The sequence below is a fragment of the Anguilla anguilla genome, chromosome 2, assembly GCF_013347855.1.
Source record: "Anguilla anguilla isolate fAngAng1 chromosome 2, fAngAng1.pri, whole genome shotgun sequence".
In the NCBI taxonomy this organism is placed as follows: Eukaryota; Metazoa; Chordata; class Actinopteri; order Anguilliformes; family Anguillidae; genus Anguilla; species Anguilla anguilla.
Genome location: NC_049202.1, coordinates 43,937,028 through 43,960,935, shown reverse-complemented (window position 1 = coordinate 43,960,935; position 23,908 = coordinate 43,937,028). Strand labels below are relative to the sequence as shown.

Genomic DNA, 23,908 nt, shown 5'->3' with positions numbered 1-23,908 from the left:
TGCGTACGGAGGCCAAGCACACTGAAGCTCAAAGCTAAGCACTGGAGAGCAATCTTTAATGAGCCCATCAGCTTCCGTTAGCCAATACCAGCATGAGGAAGGAGATCCCAGCTGAGGAGGATTTAAACTCGCTGTATGCTTTCAACAGAGGAAATGTCAACAGTGCTACTGGAAAATGTCCAGTAAATATCTTAGTTGTTTTTGTTAATCTCTGCTTCATCATTTTGAACTGTAGAATGTTTTCCTCTGAACAGAACACTGAAACTGCAAAAACAACACACAAGAGGCCAAAGGTTAAAACTCAGTCCACAGGTTAACCAAGTTGGTGAAGCCAACACCCAATTTTCTGGTCCTTTTGGTCTAGAGAGACATTCGTAATAAATACTGTAACATTAAATCCCAGACACCAGATTGCTGCACATAACAATGATTGACCTGTTCCATGACAACACACATTACATTAAGCACCACAAATCCTTTCAATGCTGCTCTCCATGTCTTTCCTGAACTGAAACAAATGCACTACCAGGCAAACCAACCAGGGCCTGAGTGTCCCTGTACTGTACTACATGGTTTACAGTAGGAACTCCAGGAAACACCAATTGCCCATATTTTTCTCAAGGTATCCCTATCCCTTGGTATCCTAATAATTTGTAATAGTAATGCCTTATGAAAAATATGAAACTTGCAACTAATCAATGATATAAGAATGGCCTAAGGGTAGAAAAGACCTGCTACATAATTCCTGATTTCTGTCATTTACTAGGAAGAATTATGGTTCATGCAGAAAGATGAAAGTTTTTGTTCATGCATGTGTGATAAGTTCGTAATTCAAATGACAGGACCTTCCTCTGTCTTTGTATAATAAAAAAAGCCTTTCTAGCACCTGTGTCAGAAGGATAATGAGCATTTAAAACTAATATGTCAGCACTGAACACACAATGTGTGATGTAACCATTATGTATGTGACCAGCATGTGGGAGCGAACTACCGTCAGCAACTCTTCGCTTGGAAAAATATTTTGTTTGAGCAACACTTGGCAATCAGCACTGACTACTTGGTTTCTAAATTCAGTTCAAACAAGCAGCTAGGACTACCTACTCTACAAACCAAACCTTTCGTTTCCAACGCAAATATAGGCTAGTTCTTTACACTGTAAGATATCTTTGCAAATAAACAATTTTATTTTTTGTAGGTTTGTGTGATATTGTGGAAAGATGAATCATGATTGTTTTTATTTGCACATGGTTTCCAATTAGTGCAGCAAGGATTTTTTTTTCCATTGCTCTCCTGCAAGGGACATGACATGCTATTGTTGCTACTGAGTGATTTACACTTTGTAACAGTCATTTAGCAGATGTTTTAAGTCAATGCGACTCACTAAAGAGCATTTCACATGGTAAGCACCCCCCTGTAGGAGCCAAAGACAAGTGAGACTAAGGGAGAGGTGGGTTTGTTTTTTTTATATAGAAATACAGTTTAAAAAAACAGCAAGGTGCAATTTCAGGAGTAAGGTGAGTTTGGAGATATTTGCAAAAGACAGCCAGTGAAACTGCCTCCCTGAGTGATTAGAGAAGGGTGCTCCACCAGCAGAGGATGAGAGCAGATAAGAGCTGGGGCTGTGAGGAGGGGCTCCTGGGAGCTCAAAGGGACAGGAAGGCCAGCTGGCTGAACGGAGGTCTGGTTGGGATGTACGGCGTGATTACTGTCTGGATAGGAAGGGGCAGTAGCATTTGCAGTTTGGTATTCCAGTACGACAGATCTGAACTGAACACGGGCAGCCGCCAGAAGCCGGTGAAGGGTGTTCAGAACTGGTGTCTGTAAATTTTGGCAGGCTGAAGACAAGGTGGGCAACTGCATTCTGGACCAGCTATAGTAGTCTTCCAACACAGGCCAGCAAGCCAGCAAGCAAGGAGTTATAGCTACATGTTTAATCAGCTACAATAGTAAGCGCTTGGAAGCAAGCCATAAGTTAACTTTACAGCTCTTGCCAAGTGGTTAGGTACGCGGTAGGTAAACTATAGTTAGCGTGGGCAGGAGATGAGAGAGGCGTTAGTGTCATCCCCGGTCAGCTTACCAATCAATGCAGAGCGTGTGAAAAAAAAGTGCAACACCCACCCAAAATGGCCTGCGCAGCTTGGAGGGTAAGAATCTCACTGAATTTATAATTTTCTTAAAATGTATTGCAATATTTTTTCCCTTAAACACATAAAAGGGGACCTTTAAATAGTAGGTGTAATTTGATCTGAAATCCATACGTGTAAAAAAACCTTTTGACTGAGTAGCGTGCATGTCATAACCACACTTTGGGAAGAAAAGGTGGTATTTAAGAGAAAAGCACTTCACAAATATTCTGTCTCATTTGCCAATTCATTCCTGAGATATTCTCCTGTGTATAATGTACACACTACATTTACAGCTTAGGACTGTAAATAAGTCATCATCGATTTTGGTCTGTAACAGTGGAACGCAGCCTTCCACAGCTCACTATAAAATATATTCAATAAAACAATTTTATTAGTAATAAGTACATATTCCTGCTCAATCAGTATTCTGTTAATCACCAAACAGTAACAATTTCATTCATTACGCCAGCACAGATTTATAATCACTTGTGTATTAAGTGTGATAGGTAGCATGTAATATCCATGATTTAAAAAATGTACAATCAAAAGTGACAAGTGATGACTAAAAATGAGACATTCAATTCAATGAACCACAAAAGAAGCTCCTATAACGAAAGGTGAGATCTACCAGAAGACTTTTCTCTACTAACATGGAAAACTATACCACTACATGCATGCTACACGCAGTGTACTGCAGGGTACAGCGTCTTTTTCCACAAAATGAATTTCTGTGAACAAATGAGGAAAAAAAAAGAACCCGGTTTCTTAGAAGCACTGCTGTCCTTATTCTTGGAATTCAAATTTTTCAAATGCATGCAATTTCTTGCACACATGAACAGAGATTTATTACCCTATTACTTATTATTTATACTTATTATACTTATTATATATTACTTATAGGGGCGACATAGCTCAGGAGGTAAGACCGATTGTCTGGCAGTCGGAGGGTTGCCGGTTCAAACCCCGCCCTGGGCATGTCGAAGTGTCCTTGAGCAAGACACCTAACCCCTAACTCCTAACTGCTCTGGCGAATGAGAGGCATCAATTGTAAAGCGCTTTGGATAAAAGCGCTATATAAATGCAGTCCATTTACCATTTACCATTACTTTTCTGAATTAATTTATCAGCAATGCGATTCTACCCAGAGCGCAAACAAACTCCCACACAAGAAAATGAGACCACAAGAAAGACCTTAAAACGGGGCCAGAATTACTGCCAGTAGTTCTTCAGGGTCAGTTAGATTATTATTATTTTTCTTTTTATGAATGGCATTTGGGGTCTAATTTCACAAAGCCATCCCCGCTTCTGCTATTGAATCCCATAAAAAACTATTTCAAAGGCAGCACAAGTCAAATGTCATCTGATTAATACATACCACAGTCCCTGAGAAAAATCAAAGATTATGGAACACTTTAAATATCCCACAACTAAAAGGACTGTGAACTAGCCCCACACAACAAATCCTTTTATGTGCAGATGGATTTCCTCTGGCTCCAGCTCTACCCAGAACAAATAAACCCATGTCCATCAACAGGTTTCCAGCCATGGTAAATCAAGTATGTTAAAAAACCACTAAGCCAGAGTATTAGCTTAATTGTGGCGGAATGGTGTAGAGAGGGGCATGCTTTTGTGCTCCTTGCAAATTTGAACACAACATTACTTTTGTGGTAGAAGCACAAACGAATGTTCACAGCAGTAATTCATAGCTGTATTTAAACAGGCCCCCAGGTCATTCAAACAGGCCCTTAGCTCATTTGTAAATCTGGTCACGAGGACAGGTTTCACTCTCCAGCAATCTCTTCTGGAGGGTCCATGTAAAAAAACTTAAATAAAATAAAAACATAACCCAGTGACTGAAAGCATCTGCGTGAACCATATTTCTGGATCGGACACACCTTGGACACAGGTGTGTCGCAGGTAGAGGACAGTTACATGTCCAATGTTTCATTTTGATGCCAAATAAGAGATAGAGCTGTGGATTCATTTTGCAGCTATACCTCCAAGGGAGCAGACACGATCTGTTCATGGCAACATATAGTGTATTTACAAATGACTTAAGTTTTATTGCCCTTGCTGTGTTACTAATAAAATGTACAAAGAGACACAGGAACTGGAATAGCCTTTAAAAATATACTATACCTTGTAGACACAATATTTTATTGCTTGGCAACAGCACCCACGCACAGGTGCCTTCAAGTAGAGTTGTGCTAATGTTAGCCACAGATGCACATTTAGAACAAGCACCATTTCCAGTGTACTCCGGCTAATGCCCAAGTAAATATACAAGCGTGTGATTTTGTGCATCTATGTATGTGCCTTCAAATAACAGCAAACATGCTAAATATGACCATCTAAACTGTCCTGCGTCAATACATATTCATAAAGTTTTCCCCATTACAAGCAGTATCAGATTCCACTTCATTGTGAACCCTGCCATGTCCCGATGCCTTCAATGTTTCTCTAACATATGATTTTGCTGAAAATGAATCAAAATGGTCTTTAACCACGATGAGGAGAAATTTAACTGGATCTAATAAATCAAAAATTAAATTTACTTCCACAAATCAACAAACTGAAAATCAACCACATCAAATGGTTATTCATAAACAACAGTTTTTAATGCAAGAACGTTGCTTCGGTGCATCAAGTCACAGTATGCTTAAGAAATCCCTATTCAAGCTCATCCGAGGAAACCGCAAAAAAGACCCACAGCACCGAATGCAGCACAAGAGCCATTCCATCTTACATAATCACAGGTGGTGTTGTGAGCTTGGCTGGGACCTTTCTGGTTCCCAACTGAATTTAAAAGTAGAAAAATGAGTAGATTAAAGGATAGGTTGAGAGGCTGGGGGGCGCTCCGTGGCTGGTGTGCAGCGGGGACATGCACAGTGTTTGTGGAAAGAGCAGCAGGACAGAGGCACACTGCGGTCTGGGAAAAGCGCGAGCGAAAGGCAGAAACTGTTTTTCCAGCTGTGACATCGCAGTCTGGGAAACGGACGGGGAAACATTATTCAAATAACTGCCGATCTGAGAGAACCCTGTAAAAATGTCAAATCTGAGGTAGCCAACACGTCACCAGGATTGCTGTCAATCTAGTTTAAATTATTTTGTTTTTTTTAAGCACAACATCCAGATGAATTTCCCCTCATGAGAAGTTGAGAACAAGCGCAAACTGCATGTTTGACCATGCATACAAAAAGTTTGTCAGGTCACATCAATAGGAATTGACCATAGATTTCAAGAGCTGTGACATGTGGTCTTGAAGCCTCTTTTGAAAACCGGATTTAAAACATGCTATTTGTAGAGACCGTATCATGCGTGAATCTCATTCAGGGTGACAGAGGAGCTCAGACAGGAACGGAAGTCACAATGCTATAGTGACTGGTCAATTAATAAACAAACAGGAACCCAGACACGGCATTCACTAAAGAGTTCTACAGATTTCAAAAACAAACTTCACCCTCACGGGAAAGAAAGCAAATGGACCTGCACAATATAACGTGCCACTTCACCTTCTTATTTACTCCCTTCCTCACAGTCCCGTCCCATCCCACCCCCACTTTCCCTTCACTCTCATGAAAAGATACTCAAAACAGAAACTGCTCCTGTGTGAAAACATGGCTCCTGCAGGACTGCACATAGAGCTGGGACTCTTGAAAGGGGAAGGGTTGGAGTTCTCGGATAAAACGTAGCAGATTTTTACACAGGCTCATATTTCCATTCTCATTTATTTGTCTCTAAAGATTAAAGCCAGTCTGTGGATCCAGACACACACGGGCGCCTCTTACTGCAAAAGTTGTGACAGAAACATCCATCCTTCTTCTGCACCTAAAATGGCTACCTTTAAAGGCCACCTACAAACCGAGTTAATGACGTATCACTGCCAACTACAGTGCCCATGCATGCCGATAGTAGACTAATAACTATTTGCAAAGTGCCAGTGTACTGGGTTTTGCCCTTTTCTGGAAAGTGATGCTTGGCAGTCCTGAGTAAAGGGCAATATATGAATGTGGTCCACAGTTTCTAGTGTCTGACTTCGAGCAAACTTTCCAGAAGCCATCTTACAAAGAGCTCAATTTCACTGCTGAGCCAAGCATGAGAGAGGTAGAGGCATAGAGGTGGTGTCTATGAGAGGACTTACCCCACACGTGTGTGAGGTGTCTCACAGGCAGACAGCACAGCATTTAACACATTTAAGGGCTCCCTGGAGACCTATCCAGCTGGGAACTCATTCTAGGCACAGGGAAGGCCCCCAGTTATGAGGACTGAAGTCTGACCATGCCAGTGCAAGCAGTGGCTTGGTGCCACATGTGCGCTGCTCAGTAGGGTACTTCCCGCCTCATCGCGCAAAAGCGTCAGCTATGGCGTTCTGTGTACATGCAGCCTGCCTTTGCCAGCTGCGCCTGCTCCAGTGCAGTCCTCCAGGACAGCTCAGTGACTTCACATTCAGCCCTTACACTCTCACCACTCAGAGCCGCATGACTGGAGAATTAAAACGGCTCCCACTCCTCTCCTTTTGGATGTCTAAAAGCCTAAGCCTAATCTTAACACCCAAAAAAAAAAAAAGGCTGTGAGTGACCAGAAGGGAATAGACTATTTCATTTAGTGAAAGGTGACAAGGTATTAAAACAGAGCTGGCTTAGATAAGAGTACAAAATGTAACTAAGCCAGGTGCTGCAATTTTGGTTGGTCATGTAAGCACCATTAATAAGCTCTGCTTGAGAGTCAGTTAAGTTGACACATGGTATGCATTTTGAGCCAGTGTTTGTCCACTTCTGGTCTTAGTGGGAAAAACTGCCTCACCTTGATTAGATCTAAAAGTGGACTTCAACATTAAAGACAGTACCCTGAATTCAGTATAGTTTCTCTCTTTATTTTCATCATAAAATGCAGAAAAGTAAAACCCAGCCAGTGACTGTCAAACATGTTTTCGTCAAACAAGCTTGTCTATCCAACTGAGCAATATAGCTTCAGGCTTTCGCTTTCAGGGTAAGTGAGGAACTTGTCCAACATGAAATCATAGTTGGAATAAACATCAGGCTGCCTTAATCAATGTTGTATGGAGAGAGCAGAGTAATTAAGAAGAGTGTGAGAGAAACAAGAGTTAGGAAAAAACCCAATACACACAGGTGCTGAATAATGAACTGGCCTTATGATTGCATTTGTAAATTGAAATTCGGGGAGAAGGAGGGGAGGGGGGCTGTACCAGGAAATGAAGGCAAGACAGGCTCAAATGACTCTCAGCAGAGTCTCTAAAACCAGACATTTTAGGCGCGACACTCCATCTATGCTGACGGAAAGCACTGCACGCTCACCTGGAAACCCTGTTTTCACAGATGTGTCTAGCAATTAAGAGACAGGAGAGCAAAATAAAATGGTGCGGACCTCACCTCAGTCTAGAGAGGCCTGCAGGTGTACAGAGCAGATGAAAGGTCAGTGGACTAATCCAATTTGATAGAGAGAAGCCAAGAGAGACCCCACTTGCCTCAAATTACTCAGCATCAAACAATGAAAAATAGCTGCTTAAACAGAGGCACGTGCTCTCCCATGGCAACTGAATTGAGTGGTTCCTGTCCTTCACCCTCAAGCACTGAAACTCACTTTTAGATCTGCTGCATATACAGACACAGCATTACATACGGAACTCTCATAGGTTAAATTCTAAACCACCTTTCCACAGCATCTATAAAAGAATGACTGATAAGCCTAATCTAAGATGAGGAAAAGCCATATACACAATTCTACATACAAAATTTTAAATGGTAAACAGTATCAGGAATACCAAAAAAAAAAATTCTGGCAGAATAGAAAGTGACATTCAAATGTAGCATTATTGAAAATATAATGCAACTGCTTGGAATGACAACCATAACAGGCAGTACCAAAAATATAAAAAACATATTTTTCCACTGTGTCTGCAGAACCGAGTTTGCCATCTCATTGTTGGTTCAACTAGTGCTGGTTCTAGGCATAGGCGGTATAGGCAGTCACCTAGGGTGCCATCCGTATGGGGGGGAACAAACAAAGGGAGAAAAATGGGGGGAAATGGGAAAACTGAAATGCCACATTGTGTTTATGATAGGTGGCAAACCCCCCCCCCCAGGCCAGGATTGCTAAATACACCCTTTCTATTGCAGTTCATTGTTTACATACATGAAAACCAAAAGTGAAAACACAGTGGACATACCATCAATAGCTGTATGTTCCAGAAAACCTGACTCATCGGGTCACTTGAGTTAATATTACAAGTAAAAGGAATTTTTTTATGAGTGGCTGTGTGGAGACAAATCATTCCTCTCAATCACATGATCCACAAACACACAAGATCTAAACAAAGTAAATGATATAACACAAAAGAAATATCTTCTACTGACGTACACTTCAAAGGGGTACAAGAATAGCTGTATGCCATGGGTTTTAATGCCATACTCTCTCATCGTAATTTTCATTTAAGCAGCAGTCTAGTCTCATTAATTCAGACATTCTGTCCAGTTCTGCAAGTACTATTTATAACAGGGTTCAGTATGCCAAATCCCACCAGGACTGTTTTTATATTATTCTTTTCTTAATAAATGCTTCTTCATTTAACAACATTCTTCTAATCAGGCTATCAATGTAGTTTTGTTGTATTAACTCCTCTTAAATGCAACACTGTTGTCGTCATTATGTTGCGCCAAGCAGCAACCCATCTGCAGATGCTAAAACGGTTTGGCCCCACCTAGTGGTAACATCACAAATCTGATCAAATGGTAAATGGTAAATGGACTGCATTTATATAGCGCTTTTATCCAAAGCGCTTTACAATTGATGCCTCACATTCGCCAGAGCAGTTAGGGATTAGGGGTTAGGTGTCTTGCTCAAGGACACTTCGACACGCCCAGGGCGGGGTTTGAACCGGCAACCCTCCGACTGCCAGACAATTGGTCTTACCTCCTGAGCTATGTCGCCCCATGATCAAACAGGGTACTAGGACCGCAGTATTTGTAATTTCAATAAAATTGTTTTCAGCTTAAAAAAACGTTGATCACATACACACTGTATAAACTGTACATCTGCAAAAACTAAACTCCTAAAAATCTGTCTACGTACTGAATTGATATCAAAATACTATGTGCAAAGGACAAACCATCCATAAGATATTGCAATCATTTACACAATATCTGTGCTTTGGATCAAAGTGATTAATGGGAACAGATTAATGACTGAGTACTGAAAGCCGTGTTGGCATTTGTGTGCAAATGACACCCTGCCAACCCATCACTTCAAATGCAGCAAAATCCCAATGAATAAACAACTAATATTTAAACTGAGTTTCCCATTTGTCAGACATGTACTAGGCACCTTTACCAAGTTTACCCATTAAAAACTGCTCAGTACACACTAAGGATGCATGATAATATTAGATTACGATTTTGGCAGATTGAATTGGCCAATACAATGAAAGCACCATGCATGCAGCAGAGACGCATCACATTTTATGCAAAACTGATGGTACAAATTAAGTTAAAATATCAGCTTGTGGGGGATTTTTTCCCAGTGTGAACAAAAGTGACAAACTTACATATTGCAACACTGGTTCAGCAAATGTCTAATGTGGACAACTGAAACATCTGTACACACTGCTTTTATATTTTGTTCTCTAATACTAATCTACAGTGACTAGCAGGTTAAGCAAGCAGGTAGGAAACATTTTGTTGGACACATAAATCAGTTAGATTTCTTTATCAAGTTCTTTGACATTGTGCTTATTTATTACATGAAAGTGGAAAATTAGCCGCAGTTTGTGCTGTAATATAAAATAGGGCATTACTGACATATAGTAATGCCCAACATGGCCAGACAAATATAGGTCCTAGAAATCACCCGAGAATGTACATCCCATGCATCCCTTGAAAATTTTGCATCTCTCTGACCGACAAAAAAAAACAGCTGTCCGAGACGTGGACACAATCATTCTCCCTTCTTGCCAAGATTAATCAGGAACAAGTTACTGCAATGATCTTTACTTACCTCAGATTTACAGCTTTTCTTCTTCCTTTTCTTCTGTTTCTTTTCTGTATGCTCCTCTACTTGCTCCTTTTTTGATTTTTTCTTGTTCTTCACTTCTGCCAACTCTGACTGAGAAGGTCTCTTTTTCACTTTAACCACAGGGCCAGATCCTGGAGTCTCCTTGAGAAGTACACCAGAGATCATTAATACCATGCAAGAGGATGATTCTGAAATCCTGAGAACTACACACATCTACAAAGGTTGGTACCTCGGTTTCGGTGCATGGCTTCCTCTTCTTTGTCTTTAAAGTTCTGTTTTGGTCGTCTTCCTGACAACAGGCCTCCCTGTCCGCCAATTCAACGGATTTGGATTTGGATTTGGATTTTTCCTTCCTCCTCCCATCACGTTTCTCGCTCTTTGTCATGCTCCTTGTTCTGTTGGTTCAAATAATTAACACGTAAGCAGTCATTGTGTTACAAACACATTCACATTGTAGAGGTGAATCAAAAACACTTCCAGCTACATAACTGTATGCCTGCATAAAGGCTTCTACGATTATTTAAAGACTACACAAAATAACATCTTTCAGAATATTTTAAGTGACGGGCTGAGCTAGCAGAGCTGCAGTAGAACAGAGGAATGAATTTAACAAAGCATGATTATATAACATACTCATAGAATCATAACCTTCACTTTTCTCTGTAGTTTCAAATTACTCGTGAATGAATTCTATGAGCAATGAAATATTCGATCACGGAACGGTGGACATTTCACTCAAGATCTTAATTGCCAGCGTCTAAAACTTGCATTACGGTAAGTGGCTAAAATTTTATTGGCCACTGAAAGGACACTAAATAACAAGCCAGTCTACATTACTATGCAAATAATCATTTTGAAAACAAGGCATGAAACGGCAAACTTAGCTAACTCAACAGCAATATTGAAGTTATGCATATAGGGGAGTAAATCCTAACTTAATACAGCTGACATCGACACTGGCTAACATAACCAAAACGTGCCTAAGATGCAAATCATACTGGTTGCAACGAAATACTGAAGATTAGCCAGTTAACGTCGGCAGTAACTAACATTAGCTAATTTGCCGGCTTGTGATCTAAATTAGTTAGCTAGCCTGCAACTTACCCTGGCCTTCAATAAATAAAAAAAGACTTCTAATTCGTCTCCCCGGTATGTGTCGCTTCTGGGGCCTGTTATTCTTCAAGCTTTTATATGTCAGTTGCCTAACTTATCTATCTAGTTAATTAATAAAACCCAAACCTGTTCAATGGAGGTTACTATCAAGCATGCAAACAGAAACAGACCGTGACCGGCCAGAAAGTATAAACTACCGCACGTGTCACAGAGCATGGAGAAGTGATCCCTTCCTGTTTTCTGATTGGTGACATATTTGTATTTTTCTCATTTCATTGGTGTGTTCAGTTATCCGTCGACGAAAGTTTAGTACGTTTGCTTTCTGGGATTTGTAGTTTACACGTCCGAATAATAGAATAGTTCCGTACTTCAGTTCTGTGGCGCGTCTTTTAATTTTAAACCAGTACCCTTACATGTGTACAGGAACGAAGGTGTATTTAAAAAAAAAACTAGTTGTGTTTGTCCAATTCAATTCACATTCCACAATCAACAACAAAACAATGTTATTTTTTCCAGATTGTATTTGGAACTTCACTTTACCTTGCTTGTATTCACACCGGATCAATTTAGCAGTTGCATCACAGTGTTGAGTAAGTATCGATGGTAAGCACACTTCACGATCATAGACCTACCATGCCGGGAGTGGGTCAAAAGCTGTTTGCGGTCTTGAAACACAACGGAGTATCGTTTCGTGGAGTATTGTTCCATGGATATAGGTCAGAGCAAAAGTAAGTGTGATATAGCGCTGTTCTATTTATGTACGTACAATAAAATGAGACAAGCTACTCTCGTTTAGTGATGATAGGTAGCGCCCTAAAAGGAACGATGTATGCTACTGGAACTTGTACTGGGATGTTGCTGCTTGGCGATTTAACCCCATTAAATCGTCAGGTTTATTCTTCGTATACGTTCCCAAATAATTTAACACCACGTTAAAAAGATAACCAACCATGTCTTGTATCTATTCGGGTAGCTAGCTGATTATTATTGCTTGCCATTAAGCGTCGCTCTGGTGAAATTAAAAGTGTGACCTTGGGTTTGGAAACTCTTATAACAGGAGCTGACGTTCGCTGTCTATTTGATGGACGTCTTTGATACCCTACTTCTAGGTCAGTGAAAAGAGGGCTGATTTGATTGAAGATGTACAACTAACTGTCCTTATCATGCAAACACAGATCACAAGTAAACACACTGGCTAGTCTACAAATTTGAATAAGTTAGTGTATGTAACGTTATGTGTAATTTGTATCTCCACAAAAACGTTTCCAACGTACAAAATGCCTCACACATACAAAGGACTGTTTGAGACATTAAAACTGGCAAAACCTAGGCCTGCTATTAAAAGTATTGATTGATATTAAAATGAGACCAAGTTACAACAAACTATATTGGTTATTTTAGCTCACTCAAATTAAACAAGCCTTATTCCAAAGCAGTGCTATCCAATGTTTGCTATTACTTAATGCAAGTCCTGTGTTTTGCCATTTTACCATGTAAGCCGTTACTCTGCTGATGGATAAAGTGGTCTAGCCTTTACATCCTCAGAAGAGCCGTTGAGGTCACGAAGGGGGATTTTGAAAGGTGCAGTATGTAAGTTTGTTGTAAGAACACTTGTGTTCATATTTGATTAAATTTCCTTCACATCCCAATAAATATTAATCAATTAAAAGGTCTAAGGAAAAATAATGTCTCTGACTGCCCCAGGCTCTGAAATCAGCTGCTCCAAATTTCACTTTGTGTGAATCTTAACAGCCAATCAGGACAGCTGTCTGTCCTGTCTCCTGTTGCAGAATCACTGCCCCTGGGTGCTGCCAGAGCAAACAGGGCAGATGGGGCTGGGGCTACACCTATGGGCTACACAGATTAGAGCAGAGGTAACGCTACCTTGACCTTCAACCAATGAAAAATTACTACTTTGTCATCTTACATTTAAAAGCATAGATTGTGAAAGCCAATATATTGTCCTGCTAAAATAAGATTTTTATGTCTTAACGTCAAATTCAGAGTAAAAATATAGCTTCTTTTTTTTTAACGTAAGATGACAAGGTAATACCGGAGTTCCACGTCGTTTGGAGATCTAGCTAACATTACCTCTGTTCTGCTCTCAACTGTGTAGCCTTAGCCCTCCTGCCCTGTTTGCTCTGGCAACGCTGTGAACATGCAACAGCAGGCAGGGCAGACAGCTGTCCTGATTGGTTGTTAAGATTCAGGCAAGGTGAAATTCGGAGTGGCTGATTTCCGAGCCTGGAGCAGTCAGAGACTGGATTTTAAATTTAACCAAATATGAACAAAAGTGTTTCAACAAACGTACATGTTGACTTTTAATATAGGCTTTTACTGCATTTACCTCAATTTGTGGGGGTGGCAGTAAAGCAAGGAGCTTCTGTTCCTAAATAGTTTTGGTGCAAGTCTTGTATTGATATTAATTAGCATTGTCTTCTCTCCTGGTCATAGGTCCACAAGACTGGGCGCCACAAGGAACCTGTGCTTGTCACAGAGGTACAGGAGGTTGCAGAGCCCACAAGACCAGGACGATGAGGAAATAGAGAAACCAATAAAATTCTCCTCCAGCAAAGCCAGCCACCGTGTCTGGAGCGTGGATCGTTCATTTGGGAGTACCCATGAGCGGCCTTGGTGGAAAGTCCTCCCGCTCAGCCTGTTCGGGGTTTGCTTCTTGCTGTGGTGTGTTTTTCGGCAAGAATCTCAAATCGACGAAAAGCTTGAAAAACGACTTGATGAACACATTCCTGGGTTACTTTCAGATGAAGATGACACAGACGAAGACGAGACAAGGCCGGATTCATGATATTTAATAAACGAACTAATTCTTTTTTTATTGTTTCCATTTGATATTTATTGCAAATATGGCCATGAATACAGATTCATCAGATTGACCAGTGTGTAACTCTGCATTTGGAACATTCTGCTCTGAACTAAGATGGACCTCAAATATGAAAGCATATGATGCATATTTTAATTCACTGTTCAGGATGAGGTCAGGTGATGTGATAATCCCTGTAAATTGTATGCCCACAGTGCACTGTTAAGTGTTTACAAATCCCTGATATCTTGCTGCTCAATTAGCAATGGCACCTCACTAAATGCCTTGCAGGCACTAATTAAAAACGTATCATCAGTTGGCACTGAGGTACGTAAATGTCAGTCTGTCATATAATGAAAAGTAAATGTGCCATTCCTGTGACCAATGTGTTTTATATGAACATAAATTAAATGGCCATTGCAGGGATATGACTATTTTTCATACCACTATAGGTGGTTGGTTCATTCTGTAAACTGGTTTTTTTGTTTGCCAATACATTTCTGGTGTTAACTTGCTCTTGAACAAGCAGTTGATGTGGGAAACGCAAGTGTGCCTACCTGTTTGAAAGCTTAAGTAATCGACTTGGGATTCAAAGTCATATTGGTCATATCACAAAATTGTGCAACCCTGGACATTTTGTGCGTAACAGTTTGAACGGTTATAATTGCACGTTAAGCAGTTGGGTGAAACAATTTACCCATCAATGTACTGCAAAAATGATATGTTTTATCTGGTTAACTGGTGAAAATATTCAGCTGAGAGTTACAAGCAATAAATAATCCATCACGCATTGGCCAATGTGTCACAATGTGTTGTTTTGGAGCCTTTTATGCCTAACCATATAACAAACAAACCTATGGACTCTGACAACAGCAAACAAGAAAATACATTTAAGCGTTGCCCCAAAATGAATAAATACTCATATGGAACCCAACAGTGCTCTACTGCTTCTAAAATGACTATGCTTACAAAATTCCATTCCTCATGCTGTGGGGTTACAGGCAAGAGAAATGTCACAAGTAGATTAACCCTTAAAGGTGTAAGATCACAAATATGTGAACAGAATGTTAATTGAACATTCTAATGCTGATGTCACAATCATTACTGGTAACTGAAAGCAATGGAGTTCTAGAACACTCAGAATTTTGAAAAACATTCCAAAAAACCTACTCCTCAAAGGGTTAATGGAGCTTAGTTCTGACCTCATACCTACAATTTATCCTTACTAAACTAGGCCACCTCACTTGCATTAAGACATTAATGTTAAGGGACATCTGTAACTAATGTATGTGATTATACAAAAAGACAAGTAAAATGAGGTAGTGGAAAGTTTATTTACAACCCAAGAATCACAATGCAAAAAAGAAAAAGATTACAAGTTTGCTAATAATGTATCCAATAGGAAGCATGCAAACTAATGTCTACAGCACAATATTTCAGAGGTATAACAATTTCTGATACAAATTGACTTTTTAAAAACCTGAGAGGGAGTTTGAAGGAATGTTTTACAAAATGCTTGCTACCTTTGCACTGTAAACCACTAGCCTTTGTTTTCTACCAATACTAACATACAAAATTAAATTGAACCTGCACACGTGTAGGTATTTGCAGTTCAATATAGGACTTCAAAAAAAAAGAAATTGTCATCAAAATGTTGAGTTCAAAAAGTTGTGAAGTTAAGCACGTTCGCCTCGGATTCGCCTTGCCAACTGGATGTCCTTGGGCATGATGGTCACTCTTTTGGCGTGGATGGCGCACAGGTTGGTGTCCTCAAACAGACCGACAAGGTAAGCTTCACTGGCTTCCTACAAGGAGCAAAAAGAAAAAAAGATGGATGGTGCATCTACCAGAGCCTTCAAACCAAACGTTTAATCGGTCTCACCTATTTTACCTGAACAGCAAACAAACTGCTTTCCGTTTGCATAATGGACTGAGGCAATATGTTAACCTGAGTTATCATAACTGATTATATCAATGATGTTAATCCAGAGCGAACTTTACTCAGAAGTCTAATATTATTTTCACATTCACTGGCCTTGCTTCAATGAATACTTGGACCTTAACCTTGGATGACAATTTATTGCAACTGTCAGGTTTATTGTTTACAAAAGCAGTTTGGAGAGTTAATTTTTGGCGATTACTATAATTGCCCAAGTGTGTTTGTGATAAAAACAACAAAGCAAAGAATGAACATTTGAACTGAATCAAAGTTTAAGACAAATGTTGAGTGAATCCAGGTCTTTGTCTCAATTATCTTCTCCACTGCACCACAAAGCCCTCATGCCCACTGGATTATAGCTGCAGATGCCCCAATCAAACCGATCAATTCTAATGCAGGGCTTTATCAATTAAACTCCATTACAATCAACCCGCATAGGAGGGTTCCAACATGAACCAACAAGTTTTTTTTTTTTTTTTTTTTTAAATTCACACCTGCAGAGCGCCGATGGCCGCACTCTGGAACCTGAGGTCGGTCTTGAAGTCCTGGGCGATTTCTCGAACCAGGCGCTGGAAGGGAAGCTTGCGGATCAGCAGCTCTGTCGACTTCTGGTAACGACGGATCTCCCTCAGGGCTACAGTTCCAGGCCTTCACAAACACACAAAGACCACAGGTGAACCATTCTGTAAAACAAATGTATGTACAAAGCTTCCTACGTAGTCACAATCACTTCACATTTGTCAATAAATTATCTGATGCCAACAAAGATGTTGAACGGTTGTAGAAATTAGAACTTGTTATAATTTGGGGAAACTTTGTAAACAGAAGTATGCAAGGGATTTTTCTAATTATATGGAAGAATACACATGATTGACAGATTGGCTGAATGCCAGGTTTTCAGTAGGCGGGGTTAACTGGGTACAACGTAGGTCATTGAAACGCTCCAACCAGTGAAATCCTTTCTACTTGTCATTTGCAAATGATGCTCCTGCCACTTATGTGCAGGCAAGCCAAGTTGGAAATGCCTAAGCATTGTGCCTTCTCTTGATGCAGAAAAAACCATAAGCTTTTTTTTCCCCAAAAAAATGAAGAGACCCACAAAAAAAAAGGTAGCACTGGTACATGAGGCAGTGCCTTCCCTCCCTTCATCTCCTGCTGTGGCAGCTAGTGACATTCCCTGTGGTCACAACAGACGTGCAATGGATCGGTAAGTAGGCCTACCTAAGTTAGATAGCAATAATTAAATGACTTTCAAGCTTAGATATGTGAAATTAAAGCCTTTCTTTTTTCGGGTGTATAGTCCACACTTGTAAAATACTTTTGACTAGCATAGCCAAGCAGTATGACTGTTTCTACCATAACAAAAGCATATGTTCTCCAACCCCAGAAAAGAGCTAAAACAAACCAGTCTCAATTCCTGCTCAGTCTTTGACAGCGCAAAAGGAAAACTGTGTTAACTTTTGTGGAATAGGTCGCATTTTAGTGCAGTTTATCAGACTCAGTCTGACTATCGAAATTCACTACAGGGCTAGATGAATGAAATTTCCCGACTGAGACTTGGTGTTTCCAATGGTGTCTTTTTGTTGCACAATTTACGTAATTATACAATAAAATTTAAAAAAAAAATTTTTTTTTAAATACAGTTTTGTATTGTTCCCTCAACAGTGTAAGAGTCAAAGCCACGCAAATAAAGAAATTCCTGATTAAAAAGCAATCTATTTACCTGTATCTGTGAGGCTTCTTCACACCACCAGTAGAGGGTGCACTTTTCCTTGCAGCTTTAGTGGCCAGCTGTTTCCTTGGCGCTTTACCGCCAGTCGATTTACGGGCAGTCTGCTTGGTACGTGCCATGTCGTCCTAGAAAAGTCTTTCCTAAATTAGAAGAGATTAAAACGATTCGTGTTAGCGACCTTAGTTTTTCTATACCTCCTTCTTGCGAAGGCAGATTGCTTGGTAGTTAATGCTAACCCACAGAACACTCAATCCCAGTTTAATACGTACATCTTAATTAAGTAAAATTAGGATTTACACTAAATGCATCTTAAATAGTTACGACTTCAGAGTTCCAAATATTACCCTCTTGTCTTGTCAGCACCCAACTATTAACGTTAGCTGTTATGCCAATTTAATTTGTTTCCAAATTCAGCACGCAAGTGGTCAATGACCACAATTTAACGTAAAGTAAGTGAAATCTAGGATAACTGCAGAAAGTTTACTGTCTGTAGTTATGTCGTCAGATAACGTTTGCAAACAATAGTGGTGAACTGGCCAGCACAGCTGACACTATAGCTAAATGGCTATCCTAGACTACCGTAACTACACAATAATGATTCCATAATTATCTATGTATCCGTACAGTTAGTACGATTATAGCTAGCAAGAGTAACCCATTAGATTGAACAGCACATTTAGAATCTCGCAGTCAATAATCCAATTTAGTGAAGGCACATCACAACCAAAAGGGTTCCCTTATCGACGACGCTGTAGCGTATGCGCACGATAGCGAATGTTAGTTTTCAATTCACTCAGAGCATGCAGTAATATTTCATCTTCTAAATTTAAACCGATCGCTTCGTGCTTGGCCAGGGGCACATTTTCACACAACCGCGTAGAGAAACGGTCTGATTTCACGCTACAAACCCACATCCAATTTAGAAGGCGAACAAGCGGCGCGTCAACCAGTAAACTACATCCTCTGACGAGAGAAATGTCGCAACGTTAGCTAACTAAACCAACTAACGTTGGACAGCTAATAATACAACTACAAATTTATCATGTAAACGGACGAACTAGGTAAACGTTTGCGCTTCCTTTGCATACAACACATCATTAACGTTAACCAGCAATATAGCAAGCTAACTTATGCAAACCGCGTAATACAGATCTAGCAAACATTTGAAAGACTCGCTATATTTAATTTTACTGCCACCATTACACGACATCAAACTGGCACGCTTCGCTCATGTCTTCTCCGAGGATGTTTGCAACATGGCGTCCTCGAGTGAACTGAAATAATCGGCAGACTGCTTTGTCTATCTTAGCCTGCTCATTTTAGCTGGCTATCTTTGTAGAGATGTTGCTACATACAGGTATTTAGTAAGAGTTACATCAAGTACTAGCTAGCATACCTCGCTACTACAGGTAAAATGAGTTCTGTTCCATTAACATTCACACAAATGTATCCTTAGAACAAAACACTTGCACGTTTTAACAAAATAAATGATTCTAGCTACATAGCTAACGAGTACCTAGCAAATACCAGTATGGAGCTAGCTAGTCGACGCAGGCTAGGTTCTATTCAGAAAACACTGCGAAGTGCAGAAGCAAGCGATCTAACAAACCGATGACATCTGGACTCAAATTCATATTAAAATAAATAACATGTTAAGATGCTATTTGTAAACTTTTATAATATTTCAAACAAGTCTGTTATAAGTTAAAGGAAAGCCGGACTTACGAACTTAATTACGTCCCACTTTTCACCGTCACAATTTCCCTTCTGAATGAAGGGACCTGGTCATATTTATAGGTTTTGTGACGTTACTGGTTTGAAGCCCCACCCATGTCTTAAATTTTGGTCTTGCATTGGTTGAAATAAAATTTGCATTGTGTCAGAAATATCTCCCTGGGCTCAAGAAGAAAAGCCGCGTTATTGGTGAAAAGTAGGCTATATACATACGTTGGCAAAGCGTATTCTGAAATAAATGGAACAAAAACCATCTGCATCGAGATATCCATGCAATACATATGAATTAGCTCTCTATTTTGTTTATATTTGTTAATGCCTCTCAATTTCCGGCAACGGCTACTTACATTGCTACAAAAGCCTCACACTCCATTTTTTTCTCCAAAAAGCAACGAACCCTCTTTTACACCTCTGGGAAGTTTTAAAAATCTAGAGAGATTTATTTATTTGTTTTATTTCGGGTCAGTGCGAAGCTCACGACCCTCTGCTCTTTTTGCATTTGGTTTAGAAATGCAGTTTTGTCTCCACCTGCTGACAGTGAGCCCTTCGTGTCTTGTGTGCAACATTGTCTACCCACCACACAAAGCTCAACTTTGGTGAAGACGGTACTCCTGTTCCACATCACTCCACAGTATCTCCCTCCCACTCTAGGTGACCATCTTTGCTTCTCTGAACACATTACAGCATCCACCAAATCCTGTAGATTGTCTTCTCACAGCATCAGTAGCATCTGCACCTTCATCACCCAAGAGGCTATGCTGTTTGTATGCAGGGCTGGTTCCTGATATAGGCCAGTGATCTTTATTCCTGGTCCTGGAGAGCCACAGGATCTGCTGGTATTTGTTGTAACTTGGCCCTTAATTGATCAATTATAATAAAAATATTACTGGAAAGATGATATCTGTGGTCGCCTGGGGTACGATTTGTATGGGGAGGTCCCAAACAAAGAGAAAACGAAAATGGGAAAATGGAACGCTGCATTGTGTTCATGGTAGGCAGTGAATTTGCCCCCTTCATCCTGTCCCCCAGTCTTCAATCGAATCCTTCCTACCCTGGTCCATGATCAATACCTAGGGTGGCACAAAAGCTACAGCCAGTCCTGTTTTTATTACCCCTTGTAACCTCTCATCTGGACTCTACTATAACATCTTGCTTGACTGTGCCATCAGACCACTGCAGGAATACAGAATGCTTCCGTTTGGTTATTCTTCAATCTGTATGTAAATTCATCCATGCTACGTCACTTCTCAACACCCTGGGTGGTTTCCAGTGGCTGCCTGCATTCTCTCACGCTGGAATAACAAACTGCAAATGGTACTGCCCCTTCCTGTCTTCAGACAATGATCACTCCATCCAGACCTCTCCATTACATATTCTCCTGTTAGCCAGCTCCTCATTGTCTTGGCCTTCTCTATCCTCATCCCTGATGGTGGAACAACCTTCCCCAGTCAGACAGGAAGGCAGATCACCCTTTCAAATAGCTCAATTTTTCTATTTAACTCAATGTTACTATTAAAAAGACTAACCATTTTCTCCTGTTTTCTTGCATGCCCCAAGACAAGCACCTTGATGGTGGGGCTTATGACTGTAACTGTACCTATCTCTATCTCTTATGGTGTTTGCCATGTTAAATGCAGTTTTAGAAGTTGCTTTGGCAAATTCAAACAGCATTTATGTTAAGATAATTACAGAAGGCATTGCACAGTAATATTCCAGCTTAGCTACTGTACACAATCTAATTGGCCATTGAGGTACTGCAATTTCAGATTTTTTACTTTTAGAAACAAGTTACAAAAACTCAAGATCTTTTAAACTGTTTACTGGAACAGAAATAGAAAACAGTAGCATTCTCAAATTTTGAGAAAATCAGTAAACTGTCTGTACTGGGGGTATCTCTTAGATAGCTATTGTACATTCAGTATTCCGTGTACAAATCTATGTCACAAGTCGTTGCTGGACTAGTATATGACCTGGGGCCTTGTGTGTAAGCCTGAGTAAATCCTCTTCTTCACTCCATTGATTGTGGTGTATGGACATGCTAAATATGAATACATTATATCATCGAAATTACATGTACGTGCACAAAAATCTACTGGAGGGTGAGCACATATGTACTCTGCCTCTCAGAATCATCTTCATCTTTTGTGGGGGTTGTTCCTTCGAGGGCATACAGTATCGTCTAGAAGTATCGCTTTAGCTCTGTTAGCAGCCAGTGTGGTTATATTATCTTTTTCTGAGATTTCTGAGACTGATGAACCAGGCATATCTTTTCTTGAAGCAATGGCACGTTTATTGACAGCAAATTATCACTGATGTAATACATGGGGAAGACTGGCTACAATCTGCTACTGTCAGCCTTATTTACACAGTTTCGGAGACTATTGTGCAAATATTATACAAACTGTCCCAAAAACTACAACAGCTGTCTAGCTGGATAGACCAATAAACTAGCTAGACTTAAACCTGGAAACATTATGTATTTAAAAAAAAAAAAAATGTTTTAAAGCTAGCTAGCTAACCTCCCACACTACCACCCTTCTTTTAAAAAAATGGCAATGGCCTCTTTACAGGCCCGCTTCATTACATTACATCACATTTATTTGGCAGACACTTTTATCCAAAGCGACGTACAAAAGTGACTTCACCACAGGCCTCGCTTTTGCAATGTCCCATAAGCCAAGCAGGTGGGCGGCAAGGCCACATGCTTCTCCAAAGGTGCGACGACTGTTGACTGCTGCTGGGAGGCAGTGACTGCTGGCTGCTGTTGGGGGGCGGCAACCGCTGGCTGTTGCTATGGAGTGGTGACTGCTGGCTGCCGCTGGGTGGTAGCAGATGCTGACTGCTTCTGGGGAGCAAAGCCTGCGAGCTGGTACTTGGGAGCGGTGGCAGCTGGTCTGGGAGCTGGGTCCCCCTGTATGGCACCAGGCGGTCCATGGCGGTGCTGGAGACGCACTTGGTACACCATGTCAGACAGGCTCTGGAGGACTGTGCAGGGACCCTCATAGTCGCTGTCCAGCTTGGGTGACTGTCCCTTCCATCAGTGGGGGTTGTACACCCAGACCGCGTCCCCTGCCTGGAACACCTGGCTGAAGCAGTGCAGGTCATAGTTTCTCTAATTTTTTTTTGTTGTTGCCATTTTCTCCCATCTTCTCCCAAATTTTAGTCATTATACCAATTCCTCATGTGTATCACAGTCCTGGTCAATGCGCTATCCTCTGTCGGTCTGGGGAGGGTGTAAACTACCACATGCCTCCTCCGATACATGTGGAGTCACCAGCTGCTTCTTTTCACATGACAGCGAGGACTTTCACTGGGAGAGCATAACGCGTGCGGAGGTTCACGCTATCTCCCCCAGATCCCCTCCCTACTGAACAGGCGACCCGACCAACCAATAGGAGTCGCTAATGCAACGATCAGGACTTATACCCTCACTGGCTTCCCACCCGCGAACCAACTGTGTTCGTAGGAACGTCTGACCAAGCCAGAAGTACCGCTGCCGGGGATTGAACCCGATAGTTTCTCTTCTGTTGCACCCTTGTATGGCTCAGGTGCTCCCTGGCCAACTGGTTGACATGGTCCAGGCAGTCCTGCATCTGGTGCACATACTCGAGACCTGGACTATTGGGCCAGTCACTGTCAGGGAGCCGGCAAACACCAAGTCCACTGGCGTTCTCAACTCCCTCCCGAATAACAGCGCTGCCAAAGTGTAGCCAGTAGACTCCTGCGCAGCTGACTGGTATGATAGGAGGACCTTGGGTAGGTGAAGGTCTCAGTCGCATTGGCAGTAGGAGGTGAGCAGAGCCAACTGGGTGGCTAGCGTGTGGTTAAACTGCTCTACTAGCCTGTAACTGCGGGGGTGCAGTGAGGTGCTGCAAGTTTTCTTCACACTGAGGAGGCGGCAGACCTCAGCAAAGAGCTTGTTTTCGAAGTTCCTTCTCTGATCAGAGTACAATTCTTGAGGCACCCCAGGAAAACCAGACACCAGCCACCAGACACCCTACCATCACAGATACTTCCTGAGAGGGAACCACATACACTTCCAGCCACTTCGTAAAGTAGTCCATGGCCACCAGCACATATCTGTTGGTAACTGTAAATGGCCCCAGGATGTCCACTGCCACCCTCTCCATTGGGGCCCTGCTGTACAACTGCCGGAGTGGCACCCTCACCCTGTCCCCCGGCCCCTTCTTGGCTGTGCAGGTATCACAGCAGTAGCTCTCAACGTCTCTCCTGCCCCGTCCCCATTAGAACTGCTGGTGAAGCCAATGCAGGGTCTTATTCATCCTAAAGTGGCTGACCCTGGGCGCCCCATGGATACACTGCTGCACCCTGGACTGGAGGCACCGTGGCACCATAAGCTGAAGACAATCTGCACCTGGGGTCCCTTCACCTCCTGTACAGCAGAGTCTGGTCCA

The 23,908-nt window shown here is 41.3% G+C and overlaps 2 protein-coding genes and 1 long non-coding RNA gene across 5 annotated transcripts in view; 1 reads left to right on the top strand and 2 right to left on the bottom strand.

Moving 5' to 3' along the window:
• LOC118221427 (uncharacterized protein C7orf50) overlaps positions 1 to 11,500 on the bottom strand; it is a 90,864-nt gene extending 79,364 nt beyond the window's left edge. Inside the window, exons 1-4 of one of the 3 annotated variants that reach the window (XM_035406490.1) lie at positions 11,259 to 11,500; positions 10,384 to 10,549; positions 10,137 to 10,295; positions 1,502 to 1,902 (exon numbers count right to left, since the gene is read on the bottom strand). In XM_035406490.1, the coding sequence (XP_035262381.1) occupies positions 1,504 to 1,902; positions 10,137 to 10,295; positions 10,384 to 10,539 (714 nt within the window). In that variant the 5' untranslated portion in view covers positions 10,540 to 10,549; positions 11,259 to 11,500 and the 3' untranslated portion in view covers positions 1,502 to 1,503. Of the gene's footprint in view, positions 1 to 1,501; positions 1,903 to 10,136; positions 10,296 to 10,383; positions 10,550 to 11,258 lie in introns of those variants that run through there. The other 2 variants (XM_035406488.1, XM_035406489.1) reach the window with 2 other exon arrangements.
• Positions 11,501 to 11,689: 189 nt separating this feature from the next.
• Positions 11,690 to 13,849, top strand: LOC118221429. The gene is made up of 3 exons (XR_004764103.1): positions 11,690 to 11,995; positions 12,325 to 12,376; positions 13,722 to 13,849. It is a non-coding gene; the product is annotated as an uncharacterized LOC118221429 (long non-coding RNA).
• Positions 13,850 to 15,403: 1,554 nt separating this feature from the next.
• h3f3d (H3 histone, family 3D) lies at positions 15,404 to 19,546 on the bottom strand. The gene is made up of 4 exons (XM_035406492.1): positions 19,485 to 19,546; positions 17,751 to 17,899; positions 16,522 to 16,675; positions 15,404 to 15,893 (listed from the first exon to the last, which is right to left on the bottom strand). Exons 2-4 carry the CDS (start codon positions 17,876 to 17,878, stop codon positions 15,765 to 15,767), a joined length of 411 nt encoding a protein of 136 aa, XP_035262383.1. The 5' UTR covers positions 17,879 to 17,899; positions 19,485 to 19,546; the 3' UTR covers positions 15,404 to 15,764.
• Positions 19,547 to 23,908: the final 4,362 nt, after the last annotated feature.